The following is a 26,129-nucleotide window of genomic DNA, read 5'->3' on the forward strand; positions in this document are numbered from 1 at the left end:
AGAGAGGTTTGGCTTGACTCTGCTGCCCAACTGAGCAGCTGCAAATGTTGATTCCAACATATTGCTGATGAGAAGTTAATTGCTCCCAGAAAAGACTGGGAAGGGATGTCACTATCTTTGTTAATGTTTTGGAAGAACAAATTATGTAGAGCCACTGCGTCTGTTTTAATTACACACTGCTGTGTGATGGGACCAGTGTGGAGAGACTGAGGGAAAAGAATATAGAGAGACGAGGGACAGATTTTTGCACTGATAACCACTACAGCATCAGCTGTGATTAGCTTGAAGAATAAATATCAGTTTTCTTCATCCTAAATAATCCCATTGGAATATGATAAATACAGTCATAGGAGCACAGTATAAACTTCTAGTTACTGTAAATGAGAGGCCTGGAGGCAAAATAATCTCATTTTTAACAGTTTTTCTGCATATGTAAATCAGACTAAAGCAGTAAAAATCACACAGTGCATTAAGATATTTGTCATTGACACATGATTATGTTTTTGTGATTTAAACATGACACTGTTTAATTTTGGTTTTCTCATGATTACAAAATTTTCGTTACAATACAAACTCATCTTGAAATTCTGTTTATTACCAACATCTTTTGGCATTTATATTTAAATGGGAACATAGTTGCTGCTGGGGTAGGACTTTGACAAGAGAGACTGGTTTTCATTTCATTCATGGAGTCTTGCTTGTAATTTCAATGTTTAGGTTACAGGAAGAGAGGACCATGGGATATGGCTATGGTTTGGTCTGTTTATGAGGCTACCTCATAAACAGTGATATCAACAAGTCACTGGTGCAGTCTTGACACACCGAGGTATAAGTTTATAAGTTAATGGTTTTGTCAAAATTCATATTTGCCACATTAGACATCATCAAGAAAAACATCTGTAACAATAACACATTACACTTCGTGTGTGGGTGTTTAATAACTGTATACTTTGTTGCGCATCTCCTTGTATAATGCAGTACAGGGTCTAAGTACGATGAAGAAATGCAGGGAAGCAATGTTCAGATAGTCTTCCATCAGAATGAGATTCTTACCCTTTGGCCAAACTCTCCAGGCTCCCAGGCAGACCCTGTAGACCAGGAGGACCCTGAGGAATAATAAGCTCACAGTCAGCAAGAGTTCATTTAGCATGACTGATGTTTTCATGAACTGCTCAGCACTGCATCTGACCAGGTGACTTTTTCCACAACAATAAACATATCAAAATTTAAACAGCAGGAGAGAGGAAGCATGTAGGAAGGATGTAATAAATCATGATCCTTACAGGAGGCCCGTGGGGACCCTCAGGCCCTGGGGGCCCAGGAGGTCCAGCATCTCCCTGAAATAGATTGAACACATGACTATATGTTACACATATCATTATATAGACAATTTCAAATATGTACAGCAGGGTGTCTGAAAATGGAATCAGAAAGCAAATACACCAAAACAAGTCCACAGTGATGTATTTTTTCATTTAGAATCTGCTTCCCATTTCAACTCCTAATATCCAGCAGGTAATTATACTTTATGACAATGAATAGATAGTTTTTAAATCTTTATTTCATTTATTAATGAGACAAAAATGAAAAACTGTTTTATCAGTGAACAATTACTCACCTTTTCACCCCGTAAGCCTTCTTTTTGAACCTGAAATTAAAACAATGAGAAACGTATTAGTAGGAGAGAGACCAATAATTTTCATATTAGTGTAATATTGTCAAACCCAGTGTGCTAAATTGGTCTAATGAAATGAAATAAGGCCATGGGCAAGACAACTGGTAACCCCAATCCCACAGTCTTCTATAAGCACATATGTCAGCAGTAAACCCTGCTATGGCTTCATGTAGATAAGATGTTGTTTTTCCTGTCAAATTATTCCATCTTTTTGTTACAGAAAAAAAACCATACACTGGAAAAATGTGAATTTCTGTAATGATAATGATTACTTTGATCACTAATTAATTCTTTTCTTGATCAACCATTTATCACTGTAAGAAGGTGTATTTATATTGCTTGTTTGATCTGACCCAACGTCCAAAACAAAATTTCAGTTTTCTATCATTCATGACAAAGAAAAGAATCAACATCCTGTTATTGTAGAATCTGTAATCTGGAGCTGAGGTTTTGTCACCTTTGCTTGAAAAATGACTAAAATGATTAATCAATTATCTAAATAGTTGGCAATAAATTTTCTGTTGTTGTCTAGTCGATTAATCAACAGCTTCTTTCAGCTTTAGTCCTTTACTTGTTTCTACACAAATAGACTCTCGGTGATTTAGCTTTTTCTGCTCTTCTATCTGGGGAACAGTGCCCCCTCCTCTTGCCTTGTGCTCCCAAGCAGGTCATTAAGGTCAGGAGGTAAATCTTGTCCATAATTACTTGGTTTGTTTATAGTAATAATAAAAAAAAAATGCATAACTGATTGTTGTTTAAGTGCATGACATGAGCTTTAATTACAGGGGTTCTTTGGGTTTGTGTTTTAGATAAATGCTGTTCATTTTCTAACTCCTTCATGCTACTATGTCCTTCATCATTTATCCTTAAACAAGCCTGTAATTCTAAAGAAGATCATTCTTACAGTATATCCCTTTGCTCTGTTTTTGATACTTACCACATCCCCAGGTAATCCGGGAAGGCCTCTCTCCCCCTGTGACACAGTTCACATAACAAAGATGAAAACCCCCTCATTAGAATCGAGACTTCCAGAGTAAAGTCCCTCAGGCAATATGGTAATGATACGCCAACGACCATAATTCATGAGATGACGTGTGCTAAAAGTGTGTACTCATTGTAGGACCAAAGGAAAGTGAAACTTGTGGGTAAAGTACCACGGCAAGTCTCTGTGCACGTGTGCATGTGCGTGGATCCTTGTGCATGCATATGGGTGTGGTATAAGCATGTGTGCACCACTGGAGGAATCATCAAAGTCAGTAATTACAGACAATGAACTCTGCATTTTATTTTCTCAGACAAATGAGTGGGCTGACTTTGATGGTACACAGAGGAGACTGAGGAATGTCTGGAAAGCACAGACAGTAGCCTGGGAAACTGATGATACCTCTTTAAAATGATTTATATCAGCACAGCTTAATAACATTATGCTTAAGGCAATGTTCTCTTTGAATTGTTTCTAATCAAGCGTGCAGAGTGTTTTGCATACAGCACAGGAGGTGGGGGGGGGCATACCTTGTCGCCTTTAATTCCGCTGGGCCCGGGCACACCAACCAGTCCTCTCAAACCCTAATCAATTTTAGACAAAAGCTTCATTAATACGAAGGTGACTCACCAAATCTGCCACAGAATGTTATTGTCTGAGGTGTGTTTGTGACTGCAGCAGCTTAACAGAGGATGACAACTTACATCTTTACCAGGAACACCAGGTTTTCCAGGTAATCCATCCAAACCTGCCAAGCCCTAAAGTGGATACAAATGTACATGAAATCACGTATAAAGTATGTCTGACTATAGAGGACAACTGGCAAGTTGTTGATGTGTAGTAGGTATGATGTTTTCTATGTTAGCTATATTGATTTAACATGTTAGCATGCTGACACCAATGCTGGGAATGTTTTGCAGGGATTTGGTCATAAACTAAAGTATTGGACAAATTCAAGTTTTGCCCTGATGATGATGCTGGATGAAAAATAATCACAGTTATGGATCCATCCATCCATCCAGTTGACATACAGTCTGACATTCCCATCACTGTAACTGCTAGCACTGCTAATAAAAGCCGGTATTTAAGAAATGGACAGTGCTGTGTAACCTAACACATCCCTGATTTTTCCTTCTGCAAACATTGCCCTAACTTGAACCCCAAGTGCCTCCTCTAAACCACCAATTCCCTTTATCACTTTACTGAGGCAAATACTTTTCCAGTTTTCACCTACAGGAAATTGCTTACTGACTGACTGGCTGGCTGACAGACAGCTCCAAACCTGCCATCAGCATGTTTGAATGGAGCTATAGTGTGCCTAGAGCCTGCTGCACATCCTCATGCCATATGCTAAGGTAATCACTGTACTGATCCTATGTTGACTGCTTCATACAAACTAGTTAAAGGTTTAAATTCAAATTCAAGTTGACATCTCAGCATGATACAGATGTAATTGTTACAACTGTTCCTTATATCTCCCAGCTGCGTTTACTTGATCTGTTACTTGTAGTATCAATGAAATCATGATCACAATACCAGCTTATTTTCAACAGGAAGCCATTGTTGATGTTTGTTTTGATGTTTAACCTTGTTTATTAGCAGTCTGAACTGCATACTAACATCATATCATTGGGATGGCAAAAGGAGGAAGGTGTTAGCAGCTCAGAGGAAACCTCAGACATCAACAAAGCTTCACGGGACCTGAATGAGGTGCATTATAGCCAAACGCCCCCACAGAATCCGACAGGAAATGTGGAGAGTGAATCAAGGAAGCCACATCTGTTTGTACAATTACACCCCTCACTTCTCAGTTCCTCTGAGAAGAATGGTCTCTCTCTCTGTTTCTCCCTCTGTTTCTTTCTCTCAGACTGTCATAACCCTGCCATCAGGATCTGCTGCATGAACTCTATTCTGTACAGGTTCAATCTAACATTAATGTTCAAATCCCAAGACACAGAGGGAAAACATGGAAAAGGGAAAACATGTCTTGTCCCTCAGCAACTACCCTTTGGATCAAAACACATTAGCATTAAACAAGATGCTGAATCCCTATTGTATACAGTGAGGCCAACCCTCTTGTAGCTGGCAGTTTCCATGTAAGAATAAGTTATGTGAATATGAAGCATGGAAATCTGTTTACATTCAACTGTATTTAGTTCTAACAGTCAAGGAGCTACCACAGTATTACAACTTACCGCAGCTCCTGGAGTTCCTTTTTCACCTTTTAAACCTGATTCACCCTACAACAAAACACAGAAACAGCATAATATCATTTCAAAAATGAACATTATTATTAATCACCATCAGATCTTAACTGAGTGCATTCAGATTATACTCACAGTGACACCCTTTGGTCCAGGTGCACCAGGACTTCCCTCATCCCCTTGAATACCCTGTATAGTATAAGTTGAACAACATTGTATTAGTGGAAGTTATTGACTTGAGACTCTCCAAAAGTGTGTTGCTGACTCAGCAATATACTCTAGGCCAACTGGGGACTGCTGAGTCAGAGCTGAATCAATGTAAGACATTTAACTGACTAACTAAGAAACCTGAAACCCCAAAAAAGAAACTGCAGCTGTCAGTGACAAGACCCCTCATGGGAGAACCTTGAACTTTGACCTCTGACCTCACTTTCATTCTGAAGAAATGTGTCTTCTGAAATTCATTTGCAAAGTATTTTTATTTTTATCACTAATATCACTTATTTTATATAAGGTATTCTTCTTGAGAGTGTCCCATCTTAACGATCTCTTTTACTGGAGTTATGCTTGAGAATAGCTGTCAGTGGAACCCATCTGAAGCTGTACAGTCAGTACTGAAAACTTCTGTTTCCTTTTTGTTCCTACTCAGGTTAATCACCATTGACATATATGTAGCAAAATGCTTTATTATGTGGAATATTTACCTCAATATTGTCAGCTTCATCATATACCATTATGTACTCTATTGGCTAACCACAATCATTCAAGAATAATTAATTCCATTGGCCTTTTTTCCATTTCACTCACTGTCACGGCTCAGTGAGACACTTAAATAGAGCAAAGCCATTGTTAATTTTATTGCCAGCACTTTTGCTTTTCCTGCTTTTGCTGCTGTGAAAAAGGCCAATTATACTATAATATGAAATGGGTCAGCTGTCCTCCAGGGTCTGTCACCTTGAAAAGCTGCAAAATGTGAGTTTTATTTTAACTTTCTGGTAGCAGTAGAACTCCAAAACAAGTCTTAAAAAGTTGTTATGGCTAACACGCTAACAAAAACTGATACAAATCTGATACACTCCCTTCATTTTTTTCAGTCCACTTGACAAATGTGAGTCCAATATTCACTCTCCCTTTTGCTTTGGTTTGTCTCTACCAGCTCCTGAGAAAACAGTTTCTTTAGCTGCTAACTAGATGTTTGACTGCCACTAGCTAATGTTGCTAAATTTTGTCTGTCTGTCACAAGTGGGTGTATCAGAGAATATATTGCTAAAGCAGCTGCCTTATTGTTACTGTAAATTCAATTATTGTAAATTGAACCACAAAGTGAATGTAAGTTATGTTATGCAAAATGTGTTTTTGTTTTTGATCACATATACAATACTGCAGTTCTGCATATTTGCATAGTTACTAAACAAAAGTCAAGTAACTGTCAAAATAAAAGGTAAAGATATTTGAGTGTTTCCGTCCTAACATCCATCCATCCATCCATTATCTATAGCGTTTGTCCTGAAGGGTCACAGAGGGACTGGAGCCAGTCCCAGCTGACATTTGGCAAGAGGCGGGGTAAATCCTGGACAGCCTCCTAACTTGCAGTTACTTTTTCCCTTTTGTGTTAATTTCATACCAACACTATATGCCACATCATTTCATACAGTTTTTCACATGCATGTCTCTACCCTCTACTATGAGATGAGCATTTCCCTGTTATAGTATTCCCTGTGTTGTATCAAAAATGGGCAATCAGTCCTGGGTCAGGCAGCCTGTCACAGTCCAGTGGCCAAACCCCAGCCAGCCAGCACTTCTCCCTCCTCCCCCTCCTGGCTCTCTCGCCAGCTGCTGTTTCATCCAAGGGAAAGTCAACCAAACTGGCCCCGCTTTTTCACAGGAAATCAATAACAGGCTGAGAGGTAATTGTCCAGAAAAACGTATGTATGCCCACTTAACAGAACAAGTGCGTCTCTGAAATCAGTGCCAAAACCAGAATGACTAAAGATATTCTCTTTTTCTATTTCCTCCACATTAAAACCCTTCAAGCTGAGCCAAATTCATGTGCACTGGTTCATAAATGGATTAAAAATTGGAAGACCATATTCACGCACCTTTGGTCCAGCTGGACCCGGCAGCCCTGGATCACCAGCCAGTCCTGGGTCACCCTATTTTAAAAAAAACCATAAAGATGAAAACATACCCATTTGGACATTTTCAAGGTCCAAACGCTTCAGACTGTGAACAAGCGCATTTCTTACTTGGTCTCCTTTGTCGCCAGGTAAGCCATCAATACCTGGCACACCACCGAGCCCCTGTCAAACGATTAGAAACGCATAATTAATGTCAATATGTGACCTTGTACGATTCATAATATGGAAAGACAAATCCTCCACATGTCCAGGTTCACAAGTGTCACACCTTCTCTCCTTTTTGTCCAGGAGCACCTGTCAACCCTATGCTGCCTCTATCACCCTGTAAACAAAAGGCAAGTATTTACTTTGACTGCTGTACAGGATACACACATGCACGATGGCCGGTCACACAGGAGACAATGGCGTGCTGTCAGATAATCAACCTGGTAGTATCACAGAACATAGTTTAGTACATGGTGGTTTGAGTATTAATGTAGAACAAAGTACACATGTTAGAGGTGATGGATTTGATTAATGAAACAATGGAAATTAGGACAAAACACAGAGGATACCATTTCACACAAAACAGAAAGAGTTAAGTCAAGAAGCATACAAACAAACACATACAAACTGAGAAAAGGCTCGGGAGCCAGAATAAGCTAACAACTGTCAAAAGCTTTACCGAGACCCACTATGGTCTGGTCACATGTCCAACCAAAGACTCAAGGAACAATGGCTTTCAATTGTCTTCACAGTTTCACACTTTTGGTTTGTACGCTGATGTCATATTCTGTGCCAAGGAATCCCTTGGAATTCGAGAGCTGGACTGAGTGAAAAGTAATGGCTGTTAAATTACACAGTACCATGAGGTCTTGCCCACCGCAAGACTTCCCTCTGCTTCATAAACCACTTTACAAGTCACAGAAGGTTGTCCTTTAATTATTTTAGGCGCTTATATCATTTTAACGCACGTCATTTCTTTCATCACAGAGATTAGGAGAGAGGCCCCTGATCTGCTGTGCCCTATAACGAAAAAGACATCATCTATAACAACTGTGCTACACGGGGGACTGCCTGTTCTAGTCTGTTAAAGATGCAATTAGAAGCAATCAAAACAGGATGAATTCACTTTCACCCCACTGCGACTCGATGACCGACATAGCCATTTTTAGCCACAGCTCGGAGTAGACTTACGTCATGTTTGTGCATCAGGTTTAGAGGTTCGCAACAAATTGCAGCCTTCTCTGGGAGAAAGTGAAGACAGATGCTCATGCAGGAAGTAAGAAACAGAAAAGCAACAGGGATGCTCTGCATTAAAGTTTGATTTAATGCCATTTTATCAAACCAGCCAGGTTTCCAGAAGCAAGAACTACAGAATGAAAATAAATTTATCATGAAATGAGTTCTGCTGTCTGTCTGACTGCATTATTTAAAATACTTTTTACTCTTTTTTGAGTGAGAAATGAGTTATAGATGCACACCTGTACGATCCATAATAATTTACAGGTGCATTCTCCATTCAACAGTGTCAACCGAAGGGCACAACACAAGCGAGAAGACTTATCCCATCCTCCAGACCTATTGTGACCATTTTAAGTGTCCCTCTCAGGACAGCTTGAATGATGCATGCTGAGGATTTTGTCTCAAGGAATAAATTATACTCTGAGACTCCCAGCTGGCACTGCCAGCCAGCACAGACACTGTGATTTGAACAGACTGGGTGGGCGTCTGTAGAGGCCTGCCCTCTCTGCTACACGGCCTCTGTGGTAACCTGACCTGTAATTCTGACAATAACAGCTGTATGCGCAGTTTCCTAGCCACTCCCTGACAGAAAAGAGGTGAAATGGGTAATAAGAAAAATATAAAAAGGAAAAAAATGGAAAATAAGATACAATGTTTTGTCCAACATGCATGCATGCATATAAAATATGCACGGAGACAAACATGTATTGCCATTAATGATGCTCATGCAGCATCAGGATGTCTAGTTTTACTTACCTTCTCACCTCTGTCACCTTTGACAGAGATTACGCTGCCCTGCAAATAATTCATCGATAAGGATCAATTATTATCGAGGCGGGGAGGAAAAAAAGCAGAATAGCTGGAAGGCATGCAATCAGAAATGACTGGAGTGGATTTTACAATATATCTACCAATGATCACAGCACTACACTGAAACTCAATCACTCAGCTATTAGCTTATTAACTATTATCTCTCCATTAATAAGAGAAGTATACATGTCAATGTGCACAGTTTAAATTCTCATACAGTTTCTCCTTTTGCTCCTTTGATGCCAGGCGGTCCGATGGCACCCGCAGGGCCAGTGTCACCCTGAAAACGTAGGCATGTTCACACAATAAAACAGTAGAACTAGCAGCTCTGGAACATAATGAAACTGCAATCTTCTGCACACACAAACTAGTACTTAAAGACAGTGGAAGATGACCTTTTCACCCTTGGGACCTGCAACACCAGGTGCACCGATCTCTCCCTGTGAGAAATGGAAACACAGAGGTCTGTCGAAAGCCATTAAAGAAAGGATTGCCACTCATCCGTGGAGGTAATAGGCAGGGATAAAGGAATAAAATTAGGTGGCTGTACCTTATCTCCTGCAGGACAGGAGCAGTTGACTTGAGGGCCTCTTTGCTGCTCCACAACAGTAGGTGTTGGAGTGGGGATCTGCACAGGAGGAGCCTCTGTCACCACTTTCTTGGGGCACTGAAAGATAATAATAAAATATGGTAAATATGGAGAAATATTCTATTCAAAATGTGTGTAAGAAGCTTGTTGCTTTTTAAGGGAATAATGGGACATTTTAGGAAATACATTTATTCACTAAGGGGAAAAAAAGTATGACACTAGAGCCAGAGTGCAATTAGCTTAGCATAAAGAGGGGGAAACAGCTTGGCTCCAAATATCAAAAATACACCAACACCTAAATGCTAACTAAAAGCTAACTTACTTGTTTAATCCATAGAAAAAAATGAAATTTTCCTGTACATGCTGTAACCACATCTTGGCTAACAATGGCTGCCACGGTGACTTTCGCGAACCTTGTCTTGACAGTGAGGCTGCTAGTTAACCAGCAGACACCCAAGGCATTTTCCAAAAATGTCAAAAAAAAATTGTGATATAGCTGATTAGTTTTGTTTGCCGGCGTAACTGCTTAGCTAGCACCTAAGTAGCGTTGCCTTGTTGTGAACACAGTTGACTGGGGTAGCTGTGGCTCAGGAGGTAGATCGGGTCGCCCACTAATTGGAAGGTCAGCGGTTTGATTCCCGGCTTTTCCAGTCTGTGCCAAAGTATCCTTGGGCAAGATACTGAACCCCATGTTGCCCCTGATGTATCATCGGTGTGTGAACGGGTGAATGTGACGCGTAGTGTAAAGCACTTTGAGTGATCGATACAACTAGAAAAGTGCTATATAAGTACAAGTCCATTTACTAGCACTGCAGTAATGGTCTGTGCGAGTAGCCTGTAGTAGCATTCTGCTGCTTAACAAAATTAGCTACAGTAGGTAACAAAGGCAAAAACTGTACATGTTAGCCTATTTATATGTTTTCAAGCTAAAAATTAGTCTTTTAAATTAGAGACTAGCTTAGGGTAACAACAAGACAGTTTACTGTGTGAAAATAACCTGCAATTACAAACAAATCAAGTACGTGACTATAACTTTTACTTTAAACAGATCTGTTTATTTCATACAGCTGTCTTTTGTAATCTACATAATTACTATACATTGCTACATTTGTACACAACCAAATCTTTAATGAATCTCCATGGTGGAGCCAGATATGAGGAGATTTGTGACACTGCACCTTCCAAAATATACGGTTCCACATTCACGAAAAGGCTACAGACAGTAGGTCTACAGCCTGTAATACTCACAGGTCCATTGGGTAGATCACAGCAGGTTTCCAGCTCTGCATGCTTGGAGTCACAGTAAATCATCATCCTTTGGAGGTCAAACTGCATGGACAGAGACAAGCACATAAACCTCAAGAAAACAACACAATACAACATACATGAATAGCCCCTACAATTGGCTATATAGGGAAACTGACTGAATGTACCGCTACCTCTCATAATACTACACTTAGCTACATTCATATATTAAACACATGCAGGTGGAAACTCACATCAATTGGCACACTGTCATACAGTCTCTTTCCGATCACTGTCTTCCCCTGGATATCAATGTCCTCCCTGTCTTCAATGGGCAGAGTCTGTATGTGTTTGCAGTCCAGGTACAGAGACACAGACTTGGCCTCCACACTGAGGGCAATCTTGTGCCAGTTGCGGTCAAATAGGTTGTCAACTTCAGGATTCTTGAACACAGCTCTGACAGCATCTTTTGTCAGCCCGACAGCGTTGTACTCCACCGCCTTGTTCTCACCATCCAGACGGATGGACACCTGACAAGTCAGAGGAAAGATCACGTTAAAAATAGAAGCTGAACAATATGAGCAGTCTAGTTCTAGTTCAGATATAGAGGAGCACAGAGAATGTAAAATTGGTTTTCTTGGGAAGTAGATTATGGAGGTAAATAATAAAGAAACACAAGCACAAGAAAGTTTCAAATCTTTGCCTTCTATTTTAAGATAACAGAATTCTAATAGTTTTAGAGAGAAAAAATACTCCTGCTATAACTATAGAAGAAAATAGAGGAATTACAATTTTACACATTGTTTGAATTTCCATTCAAAAGGAGTCTGGATTTAATTTGATCTTGCTTGACAAGTGTTCACTTTCCATGTTTTACACCTAATAATTCAAAGAGAATCGAATAGTCAGTGTGCTGCACCCATTTGTTGACCTTATAATTGGTCAAACCTGGGCACATAACAGTCACATTTATTACTATTTACATTTGGCTGACCCACCTGTGGGATTCCATATTTGTCAAAAACCTGCCAGAGGTACCAATCTTCACGTCTTGAGGTTTTCCTGAACTTGAATGTTGTCACAAAGGCATATTCATCTGGCAAGCCTTGAGGAAACACGTCTCTGTGAAATAAAAGCACAGTGTTATTACTAATATAAACTTTGCTTCATTTCATTTAATTTGTAATGAACAGTTGCATTGACCTTATAAGAGTTTAGATATTAATAGACAAACCCAAAATCAAATACAGTGTCTAAGTTTCACCTAGCAACCACTTTGTTTAGAGCTACAGTTCCTGCTTTCCTTAACACAGTAACACTGCATTATTGTGATTACAGACAAAAAAAGCTTTGTGTTATATTTAGAATTCAAGAGGAGGTCACGAGAGATGGAAAATAGATCTGTTTGACATTTTCTAAATTGTGGGTGAATTTAATTCAACGTAATATCTTCAAACTAAATAACTAACTAACCAATCAAAGTAATTGACACAGAAAACATAGGTACAGTTACAATTTATAATCTGTACTTAATGGGAATTAGGATGTGACTGGGCACAAACACAATCCATAATTGGCCTAACAGCAACAGGTTACCCAAACCATGCCTATAAGTCACATATTGACAGATATTTGGAAGAAAATGTACAGTGTATTGTTTGCAGTATATCTGGATGGTCACTTACTCAGTTTGCTGTACAATGGGCATGGTGCCAAGGCGAACATAAGAACTTTGGCTTTCATCATCTCTCGTTCCCAGAATATCTCTCACATTGAAGTACTCCATCAGGTCAAACCCTGCAGCAGCACAGTAAAATAGCCTAGTTGGACTCAAGACAGTCTTACACACACATAAATAAGCACACCAGGCTCCTGAGTCGTGAGGTTGACTTATGGTTTTGTCAGATTTCTCAGGGTATACAGAGGTTTAATTGGGTCAGTCCCACCACACCCTGCCGCCACTGTGTTTGTGGAGAGATATTTAACTCACAATATCACTGAATAACTGGAAAATAGAGCCATTTGTTGGCCGTTCAGCATCTGTTAGATTTGCTGCCAGAGGAAAAAACTAGTTGCCATCACTGGTACGGTCCTCGTGTGAGTCTGAGGGTGTGTGCACGTGTGTGTACATTGCCCTGCAGCGTGTGATTTGAAGTGGTGTAACCACAGACCATATTTAGGTGGTTCAGGGAGGACACTCCCTTGTACAACAAACAAGAGCTGTAGCTATGGTAATGCCAGCAGGATGAGAGCTTGTACAGCTCTAACGCTGCCAGTTTGTCCAGCAGATCTCACTGAAAGCTGGTGGTTATGTTGTGTGGACTGAGTTTTTCTGAAAGCCGACTGTGCCATTAGTGGGTCAACTGGATGAGGACAGCCTCAACATATTCTTGCAAGGTCGTAGTAATGCAGCAAAATCTATGAGATGTAAGGTTCCGGTGGGAATATTAACACCAGTGCACTAATCTTTATAAGAGGAAACTGGAGGATTAAGGTGGTAATAAGAGAGTCTGGCAAAAGCTTAGTGGATGTCATTAGAAATAGCCCAGAAACAGGTGGTAAGCCACACGCACTGCCCCTGTGCCATTAGCAACAGAGTAAAAAATAACATTAAAAACAAGCCCCCTCAAAACAGCAACTGAGGAGATCAGCAGTCAGCCACAGCTACTTCATCTGTCAGTGAAGGCCACCAAGTGTCTTAGATGCACTGCTAGGGATAACAGATCACTGTGTGCTGAGATGACTTACTAAACTCATCATAGGGTAGAGAGTTTCTCTGTGCTGGTACATTCAAGGAAAAACTTTTTGGTGGACGCATTTCCAACAGATTTCCATTCATTTTGAATGCCATTTATTCACCTTTACCTGTGATAGTTACCTCTACTGCTCAGTAGATGGTGCAGTTTTTTTTTGTGACTTCAATATAGTTTGTCTGGGGTCTTCACAACTTCTTCTTGTGATTGATGTTGTGATTAGTTTAGTACCAGTGTGTTTTTTTAGCACAGCTTGTGTGCTTCAGCTTGACACTTTGAGCTGAAATCAGATTCATAAACAAGAGCTGTTGAGCTAAAAATTTTGATCAAACTAATTTTTTTTTACCAAAAGTTTTGATAAAATTAATTTTGTTTTACCAAAACAGTATAGAAACTATAATCTCAATCAGGATAGCTTTGTATATCTAAAAGTCATCCATTAAAGCTTTGTAGGTCTGTTTAAAACCAAAGAACTGACTACTTGCAAAAACACAGCATCTTAAGTATGTACATGTAAGTACATGCAACTAATTCAAATAAAGGTGTTGGTATAAGTCTGATGTAAAAGTATTTGATTTACTTTTGAATCAAAACAACAGTCTATGACTCTCTAATGCTTCAGCCTTGTCTTCTGAGCACTGATGATACTACAAAAATCATGTTTCGCTGGTTATCTGGCTATAGGGTTGCTCGAGGAAGCCATGCAGCTGTGAGTTTTGCTGGCCTTGATTCTCTCTGTCACCACACTTGCATTGTGCACATTTGCTCACCGCGCCGTTTCTGTGGCTGCATAGGGGCCATCTGAGCACAGAGCTGTAATTTGGACTGGCAGCGGATAGCGTATAATCAACCCAAAAAGTTATTTTGGACAGCCAAAAACGACCAATGGGGTGATCTGCGGGAAAAGCCAGATGAGTTCGCTGACTGCGAAAGGCAGGCGCTTACTCACAGCATTCTTTTAATCAGAGCAGATGGCAACATTTGCACAGTAGATAGTGAGCACAGAGCCGCAAAGACATTCTGCAAACCCTTGTGTGTGTTCGGTACCCCGAGGGGTCACACTAGACAGCTCATGATAAATACAAGTCTGACTCAAACCGCAGGTCTCTTGGCTGTCAAATCGTAATCAGTAGCAAATAGTCTTCACATTTCTCATGGAGAATTACACTCTCTCTGCACCAGCATATGAAAAGCACATTTTCTGTGTAATTATGAGTGGGAGCCTACAGGAGCTGCTGTTGTAGTGACGATAAGTACTGTTTGTCTGGAGTGTTGCTGTATGTAGAGAAAATCTCTATGTGCTTAGCCACAAACTGAAAAAAAAAGCATTTCCCTCAGGCAAGTTTGACGATGTATGTCTTGAAGCTAGGCCACAGTTATAGACCTACTGCAGTTTGGAAAACCCCTAACATCTTTGTCATGTCAGGGAGTGTCAGACCTCAGACCGCTGTTTGATAACATTTTGCCCCAAGAGGGTCGCAGTGCAGGTTTGGATTCTTAGAGTAGATCTGATTATGACATAACTGTCTGTGCTACAGGTAGAGGCACACTTTCTCTCACAGTGCCAAAGCAAAAAGAAAGCTCTCCTCATGTACTCTGGTGCACCTTGGACCAAGATGCCAGAACCATTACGATATAGAAATCCATTTCTAAATTAGCAATCATACATCATGACAGTAACTACAGATTTAAAATGATTATAGTAACCAGCAGCTCTTCAGGAGCACCATTTCATTTGTGGTGCTGGTGGCCAAATGTAAAAGAAATATAAATCAGTGTAGGGTACAGTATATTTATGGTATATTCCACAGTAACCTAGCTTTTGGTTACAAGAGAAAAAAATTCTCATATAATTTTCCAGTGGAACAAAACTCGGACAGTGGATCTAACTCAGAAAGACAAACAAAACACAACCCAGAGGATTACTGCAGTTAGAGCGCTTACAGCACATCTGACAACGTGGTACATCTGCTCAAGAAAGCAGTGCTTCATCTAAAGTTTGTTCTAATTCCTTTGCGGCTTAGAAGAAAAGCAAAACCACGTACTTAGCACTTACCCAGTGGCAAGGATGTGTTAATGTGTCTCGACAGTGGGAAGTGATGCTGTCGTCTCTAATCAGAAGTACACACTCCTCTGCTCTATTCTGCCAAATCACTGCTGATTGGCTGCCTTTTTTTAACTTTGACAAAAAAGTCACTCTAACTTGTAGAGACTTTTGAGAATAATGAGTGTATCAATTTGTGATATCAAACTTAAAGCTCTCTCTATCTTACCATGAGGGCCAAGACTCACTTGGCGTCAGTGGTCAAAAGTAACACAGTAGCCTGCTGTATTTCAGTACAATTTTGATACACTTTACACTCTTTACATCAGTATTTCTGTTATATGCTCCCTAATGCTTCCACTTTACAATAGTTCAGATTGAAATACTGTTTTTTTAACTCCACTGTATTTATTTGACAGCTGTTACTACATACTATAGAGATCATGCTCACACAGTACATTTTACTACTATAGATTAAACCACACAACAGTGTATAAAGTAGTTTCAGCTACTTCCACCTAGATCTACTACAACATTAAAATGCTGGTTATACATTAATGCATCAATATTCAACATCCAGTTATGTAAGGCATATACAACATTTAGAAAGAGTCATTCTGCACAATGAGCACTTTTAGTTAAATACGAAAATACCTTCACCCCTGCTTGGCTTAAACAAATATCTTAAATAAGTATAATTACTAGATATGAAGCAACAGTCTAAAAGGAGATGGCTTGATTTCAGCCAAGTGCTCCAGGAGACAGGAAGATATAACAACCCAGTGATGGCTACCAGCTTTTTATTACATCTCAAATATCATAAATAAATATATTATTTATTTATTTATTTATCTATTATTTTTTAATTCTTTATTATCTAAGTAGTTCACACAGTAGCCTTATGGCAAAGAGGACTGGTATTTGAATCAATAGCCAGCTGGGGTCATTCTGTGTGGAGTTTACATGTTATGACTGAGCATGGGTTTCCTCTGGCTGCTCTGGTTTCCTCCCACAGTCCAAAGACATGCAGGTTAGATGAATGAGGAACTCTAAATTGCCTAGAGGAGTGCGTTTGTTTATCCACGTGTTCGCAGTGTCATAGACTGACAACCTTGCACACACATACACCTTGCCCCACAGCTAATGTACCGTATGCTGTGTTATGTTTCAAGTCTACAAATGCAGGAGGGGGGCGTTTATGTGTATAAAAAAAATCTACTACAGCACAAAATAGCACCTTCATGGCAAAATTTGCCCTGAAAAAAGCCACATCAGATTGTCAAATGTCACTGTGCCAGCCAAATGTGTGAAGAGTCAACATTTCAAAAACACAACTTTCACCAATCTGACATCTCTCTTTCCATGAAGTTCACCATAGCAGTCATGCATGTGCATCTGTTTTTTCTCTTCAGTGTGATGGATGTGGGTGGGAGACACAGACAGGAACTCAGATCCCCCAAAAGACACTCTTATAACATCCGACCTTTCTGGATAAACGCTATTCAAGACTTCTGAGAAACCTTCCACACAGCAGCTTGGAATGTATGAAGCAAAAGCATCAAATGACGGAGGGCTAGTTTTACGCTTCACTTGGTAAAAGACTAGTTTAATCAATGAACTTGTAAATCAGAGCTGCATTTAGAGCCATATCAGTGCCTCCTAAAGGAACAGTTTGACATTTTGATAAATACCCTTTTTGCTTTCTTGAGTGTTACCGTGGATGAGATGATTGGTGCCACTCTCATGTCATTACAGTACAGTAATGATGAAGTTTAACATAGCATAAACTCCAGAAACAAACATCAACTTCTTGTTTCTACACTTCTTTTGTCAAGACTACATAAAGGAGACATTGTCATGTTAATCAGTGAGCTGTATAGTTGCTGGTAGGAGGATTTTGTTTCCTTTGGAGAGGAGGGCTAGCTGTTTGCCCCCGTTTAAGCTAACTAGCCAGCTTCATGGTACTGTACAAACATAATAGTGGTATTGATCCTTTTAACTATCGATGACCAGTCATGCATAATTTAGATTTTGCTAACCATTTTTAATACATACTACTAGTGTGATGATTTACATGACTCAAGAAAGTTTGAAGGGTCTACTAATTAATTTTCATATCAAATGGGAAAGGATGAAAGGCAGTTGCTGCGTGGAAGTGTAGACAGTCTCACTTTTTTTTCTCTTCATGTGAAAAAGCTAAATGTGAGAGTGTAGGAAATGCTTTGTAAAACAAAGAGCTGACTTTGTGGTTGATGGGTATTGCCAGCACAGCATGTTGCCGTTAGGAAAGCAGCAGTTTGCACATACCTGGAACCTCTTCAAGACCATAACTGGTGCTGTTGGGCTTAAAGCGATCAGGTTGAACCTTCATGTTAGGACACAGGACATCTGAGGAGAAAGGACAGTAGTCGAGTTAGACACGTAGTAAGTCAAAATATGATGCTCCTATGGGAACAAAAGGTACTGTTAAAACACTTCTGCTGGTAACCTTGTAGTTATGTGTTGTTGCTTCTTTATGAGAAGCTGTCTTTCTGAAACTTTATGAGGGGACAGACAAAAAAGGTGTTAAGTGGTGGATTGTTTTAGGAAGCGGTGATCTCATTGAAACACAGTCTCCAAACTGACATGTGATCTGAAGAGCACCAGCCCAGACAGACTGCCCTCCATCTCTCCTGTCTGATGTCTGGTGAGTGAAGTGTGTGGGTGAGTGAAGGGTGGGTGACCATGCTAGTGCAGGCAGGGGGCACATCCACAGGCCTGAGAAGCTGTAACAGTTTTGTATTTCCACTCACACATATTTCAGTAATGGTGATGACAGTAAGAAATCCAAAACCATCAGGTTAAGTTTTTATTGGCAGATGGGGTATTTTCTATTTGAGTCAGGATGCCAGCTTCACTACTGAAGAATGCAGATATGGATCCTGTTCACTTTAATAGGTGTAAACATTGGCTTAGATATGTGATTTACATTCATTCAACCTTGGAGGTGATGAATTTTGTTTATGGCTCGCACAGCACTGAAAATTTACATGAGTATTCCAAACGTCTTTCTTCCTCCACTGACCTCATTGTCTGCCTTCCAGCAGACATATACTTTTTTTTGTGGAAACAGTTTATTGTGAGGTCTGTGGATTTTCTGGAGTAAAAGGGATGCTGTTTCTGGAAAGACATTTCTCTTGCATTTTTAGACTGGCCAGAGGCGTGGGATAGAACCGTTGGTCGGTCAGTGAATCCACTACTGACAAGGCCAATATGAGTAAAACGTTCTCACCCATCTTACATGACAAGATTCATTTTCATTGTGGATCAGACAGCAACAGCAAATCAGGATCCTGTCATCAGCTTGTAATCAATCTGTGCAGAGGAACTTCTCATTAAACTTAATATTATCCCAACAATCTGTCTGTGTCCTGACTGTCAGTCCTAAATATTATCTGTGGCCAAAAATATCACAATGAGACACTTCAACATCCTTAATAGATCAAGTATCTGCCAAACAGCTACTATTAAACCCTGCAATTTTTTTAAATCACAGCTATAAAAATCATCACGTCAGAGAGGCTTTTAACCTTTGTGGTGTTCATTATGGGAACAGCTCTGTTGACATCGCTTGTTTTTCTGTTTCACGCACAGCCTCGAGCATGCCTAATGGCAAAATCCAAGCAGCTAATTTAACTGTCAGCGTATGCATACTCTTTATAATTCAACAAGTGGTGTAATCTCAGTTTCACATGGCTTATTTTTATTTTCAGCTGTATACTTTGTCCTTGTTTGTGTCTGACTTCTGTTTGTTTAGCAGCAGTCTTTTTTCCTTGGTTTTAAAGTCTTTTTAAGTGGAAGACTGGAAGATCTCAGAGGGGATACTTGGTTTATATTGTTTATAAAGCCAGCACTTCTACCAACGAGTGCGTCACTCTTTTTAAAGACGGTGTTGTTGCATAGCTCTGAGACTTAGTATGCTAGATAGCTGAGCTACTCCCTGCACTTGTGGCCCTGAAACTATAATTTAGGCATCTGGCTGTGAGTTAAAATGGAAGCAATGTAAAACTTGTGTTTGTAAATGAATGTCTCAGACATGTTCATAGAATCAGCAAAAGCAGAAGCTTGACCATGATGATCTAACTAACACTATTCTTTTTTGTTGCAGCCATAGATCGATACATTTTTAATTCTTACTATTAGCCATCTTATCTGTCATTACTATGGCTATTGAGTTTTTTAAAAAAAGTGTTCGACAAGGACTCTGATGTTAGAGTTATCTGTCACTGGGGTCATGTGAGGTCAAGTGTGTGATCTTACACGCTGGTATTCTGAAGTGAGGCCACACGTGCGTTAATGAATCAGTGCAGCGCAGAATAAATAGCATTCTTTTTTAAACCTATAGATTAAAAGGTGAAAACATTTAACATGGACACTGGAGTGGCTGCACTGGACCCACTTGAAACATTAGATCTATAATTTTCTGGGTGAAAATAACTCACATTGCTCAGTGAGCCAGTTTTGCTGACCACTGATATACTTAGAGACTCACTCGTGGTGATTTTAGAGATTACAGAAAGAAAACACTGGAACTTTCTTTCAGTGTAAATTTAGCCTTTGGTTAGTTCTACAAAGCTGCTGCACAGCAGGTTTCATAATATATAACCTACATTATTGGTTGGCAGTTTGAAAATCTGTGGAGTCAAAGAGCAGGGTCAAAGGTCAGTGGCTTTAAAATGAATCTCTCCCTGCAAGATGATATGCCCTTGAAAAAGAATAAAGGTGTTTCAGAGTCTGAATCAACACTTTCTGCAGAAGAATGTCTACTTTTGCCATGTTTTGACAATTTAGAGCCAGATTAAAGTGACAGTTGAGAGTTTGTCAATGCTCATCAGTGCACTCAACCATGTAATCATGTCATTTCCGTTTTTGTATTTGCTGTATGTGGCTAAGACTTATGGCATCCTTTTCTTTCCTGTCCGGCTAATTTTAGGCAGGAATTTGAAGCGTTGGAGTGCAAAGCATCCATCTTCTCCATGAAAACACTCACGCAGATGCATTTCTACTTCTTAACACATGCCACTGGACAACATAAAGCTGTTACGTTATTTTCTAGCCTATTTTTGCTAATTCATTAGGCTATGACAACTACTTTCTTTGCCTTTGTGTCTGTGTTGAAGGACTCTTGTCAGCATCCTGGTGAAAAAACAATTTAGGTTAACATAAGACAGGCTTTCCAGTGATAAACACCTCTGCACCAGAGCAGCAGTGAAAAAGACAGCTACACCACAGAAATGTCTTGGTTAGAGATCTGTCATTTACAAGCCAATTTTTGCAACATCCCCCTCACATGCTTCATATTCAGTCAAATAGAAGCCATGATAGCACAAAGTACATGTGCAGCAGTTCCTTGTGGTTAGGGTGGGGTTTTGTGGTTAGGGTCTCTCCTCCGTATAGTGGTTAAAGGTTAAAATAAGAGTCTAATTTGATTAAGTGCACGTTCAGGGTGAGGCAAGCACTTCAAAGTGAGGCTTCAAAAAGAGGCCATGTGGCATTCTGTGTGAGTGATGTGTTGGCACCAAGCCCAAAGGCTGACTTACTCTCGCACAGCCTCCTCCTCAGCCGGCCCCTGATCTTGTCAATGGCGTTAAAGTCTGTCACATGGAAGACGTGGGCATTCTTTGGCTCAGCCGCGATTTCTTCCAGCTCTTCCTTCAGTGCCTCCCCAATGCCCACGGCAAACATCCTGATGCCGGCTTTGGCAGCTGCTTTAGAGGGCTCCAGAACATAATCCTGGCTTCGGCCATCTGTGAGAAGGATGGCCACCTTCTGAATTCCTCTGGCTGTGGGCCTCGCTCCGTTCTGCTCCGTGAAGATGTTGTTGGTGGTGTAGCTGATAGCATCCCCAGTCATTGTATTTCCCCCAAGGTAGCGTATGTTACGGGCAGCTCGTTTCACATCTTCCAGGGTCCTGTGTCTCCCCAGGTTGAACTCAGTGGTAGGTCTGTCACTGTAGCGAACTACAGCTACTCTTGTCTTGTCTGCCGCCACATCAAAAGACTCCACCAGGTTGGCCACCCATTGTCTGATCTTCTCAAAGTTCTCTTTTCCAACACTGGATGAGGTATCCAGGATAAACGCCAGGTCATAGTGGACATTTTTACACCCTGGAGCAAGCAGATACAGGAGAATTTAGTCAACAGCCACATAAAGTCAACATAAGGTCTAGAATTTTCAGTCTTAATGGTCTTACCTGCCCTCTGTGCTTCCACTCTCTCACCGGAAAGAGTAAAGGCCAGGATGACCAAGACCAGGGTGATCCTAAATCCCAGTCGTAATTCCATCTCGGCCTCGGTTTGGGTCTGTTTTGTTTAGCTTATTACCACCATCAAGCTGTCCACTCTGTGGAAAGGTCAGTGGAAACATCAACGATTTACCGTTACATGTGCTCTAGCAGACACTACAGCCAGTTGTAAACGTACATCCAAACTAAAACACATTGCAGAATCTAAATCCTGTTTGCCAAACTGAGCCTTCCACCTTTTCATCAATGAAACATGAATTCAATTTGTGATAATTTCTCTCCAACAGGGAAACTAAAGTGGATAAAGCACTTCCTGTAGTGCAGGGAGACTGCTGTAAAAAGCAGGCCAGTGACAAGGTAGTGGTGGAAAGCTACTTTAAAATTGCATTAGACACTTTATATATGTATAAAAAGGAAAAAAACCAACCAACAAAAAATAACCTGGGATTCAGTAAAAAAAAAAAATAAAAATGTCACTCTCAGCCCTCCCTTTGTCCAGTATTTTTGTTGTCTCCTGAATTTCTTTCTTTGGTTTGGAAGCTGGTGGGAAATGTTCTCAGCACGTTATAATTGAAACCTAAGTCTGAAATACACATCTCTCTACAGCAGCAAGTGAACACTTCATCCAGAGAAAACTGGACTCACCAAAGACTACTGGAACTAGCTGCCAAACTGTTTTTTTTTAACTATATCCACCCACATGACAGCTGAAGAACATCAGGAGAGCACAGTTTGCTGATGTTGCACTGTGTGATCTGTTAAAGTTTGAAATTCTCACAGATATCTCTCATTGTCCTTTGGAGCTGCTACAGTGATGTTTGTGCAGCCAGTGTGAAACAAAGAACAACTCATCCCCTCTCTGTTGGATGCATTTATGAGGCTGTTGTACCTGGGTGGCACTGACAGAAACCTGTTGTATAAACACAAAACTATTCTTGCACGTATTTTAGACTGTTAGGGCTGATGTGTGACTGACCATAGCCATAACATGGACTCATCCTGACTGGAAGAGCATCTCGTTGCATGTGGTCACCGTGGGAGGTTAAGGAAAGTCTGAGTGATGCACAACTTGGAAAGCACTAATATGACTCCCTCATGTGCTGAAGAGTTATTTACCATCCTTGACCACCTTTCTGTGCGCCCTGATATTCCCATTGAATTGTGCTGTTAATGTATTTGTTTTCCAGAGGTGAAACTTAATGGAATGTTTAGAGGAATACTTTACTTTAGAGGAGTAGTATTTTGGGAAATATGTTCCCTTTTTGCAGAAAGATAGATGAAAAGGTTGAAACCACTCTCATATCTGTTTGTTAAATATAACACTGGGTCAAGAACATGGTTAGGATAGCTTAGCATAAAGACTGGAAACATGTAAACAGCTAGTCTGGCTGTGTGCAAGGGTAAAAAAATATCTAATGCTCCCTATTGAACACATTTCATTTTGTTTATTTGTACAAAAACTGAAGTGCAGAAATGACAAATTTCATTTTTATGGGACATTATGTGTTGTGTGTTATTTACATGCCCCCAGGAATGGATCTGAGCTGTAAAGTGAGCATTTTTCCCATGAACAATAATTGAAAAAGAAGCAGCTATAAAATGGTCAATACATTGTTTTTGTTGTCAAACACCCCTCAGAATTGTTTTTGTATCATCAAAATTTCTTTCATTTGGAAAGTCTGGAGGAATCATATGATTAAATTATTTTGTCCTTTTTATGTCAACAGGCAGTCATGCTATCAACTGGCTCAGCTTTAGAATTACTCCAGTGCAGTTGTCCTATGGGTCAAAAACTTGTGAATGTGAGGACCTTTTTTTCCATCCAGAGGTGTCTCTAGTTGAGACTGTAGCAAGATTTACACACATTAAAGCTGCAAATTGTTACTTTTACACACAGTTTGTTGCACTCCTCAATCAATCGAAAAAAAAATGTGTTAAGTATGATTAGGCATGATAGACATATTTTATTACTTTCTGACAGAGCCAGGCTAGCTATTTCTGCCTGTTTCCAGGGTTTATGCTAAGCTGAGCTATCATGTCTTAGTTATAGCATTGTATTTAATGCACATATATGAGAGTGGTATCACTCTTCTTATCGAATTCCTCACCAAGAAAGATAATTAGGGTATTTTCTAATGTGACTTTGACTTTCTCCTGTTTAAAAGATAAATAGGCTGCCATCTTATTTAGTATTTTTTAGACTTGTCATGACAACAAACGTCAGTGGAATTTTGGGTCTAAATTGAAGTAAAGGGGAGTGATAAATGAAGCAGGAAGTGATTTAAGCAGAAAGTGATTCCAGGAAATGTTGTGGAGGGACACAATTTTAGAAACAGCAGTCTGTTGGCTGTGGCTTGGCCTATATAGCATATGAAATAGAGAGTGCATTATTTACTGTGGGTAAAGTGTTTTGGCCTCCAGATACCAGCTTCCTTATCTGATTCTCCATTGGGCTATTTCTGCTACTTGGTTTCACTGGTGCTATTAATGAGCAAAATAAGCACACTATCTGAATTGCTCTAATTACCTCCATTAGTGTGCATTTAAAATCTGAGAAATTCAGCCCAGCAAGAAAACTATGAGAGCAGCTGAACAAGATTTAGATTCATGCTTCTAATCCTTTTTACCCAACTTTGTATAAGTCTAACATATTCTAATTTGTCTCCCTTTCATCTGTGATTACATTTAAATACACTGTATGGGTCTCCCAGAGCTGTCTTGAATTAATCTGCAGTTTTACAAGCAGATACAGTATCTGCAGTAGAGCTAAAAAACAAGCTGGTTTGCCCTCTGTCACCATCTGAACCTGAGGCCAGATTCCTTACAAACTGTGGGTCTGTATCATCAGGCCTGTTTCCACTTCCTCTCTCAATGGCAGACCTGGGACTGCAACGTAGATGTCTATAACAGAAGCACCACGTTTATCATTTCCAAAATGCAAAAAACAGAAAGAGCTTTTTTCCATGTGCAACCCACGAAGAGGAGAGAAAAAAGAAAAGAGTCTGTTCTCCGATGGAGCATCTGAGCAGCATGTGGATACAAAAAAAAGCGCTTTTTGCCAACAATTCAAAACTGATGAAGAATAAATAAGTATTTTAGGGTCAGTTTTTAGAGGAAGAAAGCAGTGACAGATGGGTGATTTTATGATGCAAATTTTTTTTCTTACCTGGCCTGTCACTCAGTCAGTGTTACTGGAGGTGTCGGTCTCTCTGCCTCCAGCACTCACACCCTGAATCAGCACCGGGGCAGCATCGTTATCAGGTGATAATAATCCAAAATATCTCCCCCTGCAGGCGCCAGAAATCAAGATGAGATTATAACATAATCCAGGGTGACAATCCAGTGTACAGTGTTGTTAAAAAGTGAGGTGAGGTGCACTTCAGCAACCTTGTGGATGGGTGGACAGAGTGGGAGGGAACTACGAGGGGGGAAAGTGTTGGGTTTCACTGGGGGACGAGGTGGCTTCTACTGTTCTCAACAGGGCTGTGCTCGCACATAAAAAAAGGCTGAGAGGCGCAGCCAATTATAGACCCAACTTTCTGGATATTTTTGTCTTTTTTTTTTCCCTCCTTCCTTTATGGCTGCACCCATCTGAAGTAAAGGCACGGCCTGTTGCAACCGCCTCAACTGTCCGGCCTTTGCCACTGCGATAGCCACAACGGAGCCGCCCCTGGGGCTGGTGGTGGGCCGGGCGGCACTGGCTTCAAGCAGCCACACACTTATGAAGAAAGGTGTACTTAAGTTGGGGAAATGATTACAGAACACTTGTGCTTTCAGCTTTGTGTTAAATGCCTGTCCTTGCACTGACTTACAGTAAAGCTCTGTGATCTGTATTACTCATTTTGAGCTGTTCTGACAACTTTACAGACCGCACATCTTTCATTTTTTAAATACATTTTTATATAATCATATAAAATGTCATCAAATCTTTTAAGTTATCTATTCACTTGACACAATAACTTGTGGTGACTTTCCCACATTTTTCAATCACAAGTTTGCTCTTTGTTTTCTTACCATGATCTTTTGTTGTTTTTTGCTACAGCCCAATTTTCTCATAGAGAAAATTTATTTTAAAAAAATGTACATATTTATTTTATATATTGTCTTTTGTAGTACTTCTAATTTATTTAACAAGCAGACACACTGTGCAGTTTTTTACTTCCCATCCCGTCCTCCAACGAT

The 26,129-nt window shown here is 40.1% G+C and overlaps 1 protein-coding gene across 1 annotated transcript; it reads right to left on the reverse strand.

Annotated features, from left to right (window-relative positions):
• Window positions 1-1,053: 1,053 nt before the first annotated feature.
• LOC108879353 (collagen alpha-1(XXII) chain) lies at window positions 1,054-25,229 on the reverse strand (the record flags this gene model as incomplete). The annotated part of the gene is made up of 22 exons (XM_051069148.1): window positions 25,114-25,229; window positions 21,897-22,045; window positions 21,244-21,810; window positions 17,972-18,052; window positions 12,553-12,664; window positions 11,866-11,989; window positions 11,122-11,397; window positions 10,871-10,951; window positions 9,584-9,700; window positions 9,429-9,473; window positions 9,251-9,313; window positions 8,980-9,018; window positions 7,268-7,321; window positions 7,108-7,161; window positions 6,961-7,014; window positions 4,997-5,050; window positions 4,853-4,897; window positions 3,362-3,415; window positions 3,188-3,241; window positions 1,619-1,648; window positions 1,284-1,337; window positions 1,054-1,106 (listed from the first exon to the last, which is right to left on the reverse strand). Coding segments are annotated over exons 2-22 (2,102 nt in total), but the record flags the coding sequence as incomplete, so codon positions are not given.
• Window positions 25,230-26,129: the final 900 nt, after the last annotated feature.

This window comes from Lates calcarifer, unplaced genomic scaffold, assembly GCF_001640805.2.
Source record: "Lates calcarifer isolate ASB-BC8 unplaced genomic scaffold, TLL_Latcal_v3 _unitig_638_quiver_2078, whole genome shotgun sequence".
NCBI lineage: Eukaryota > Metazoa > Chordata > Actinopteri > Centropomidae > Lates > Lates calcarifer.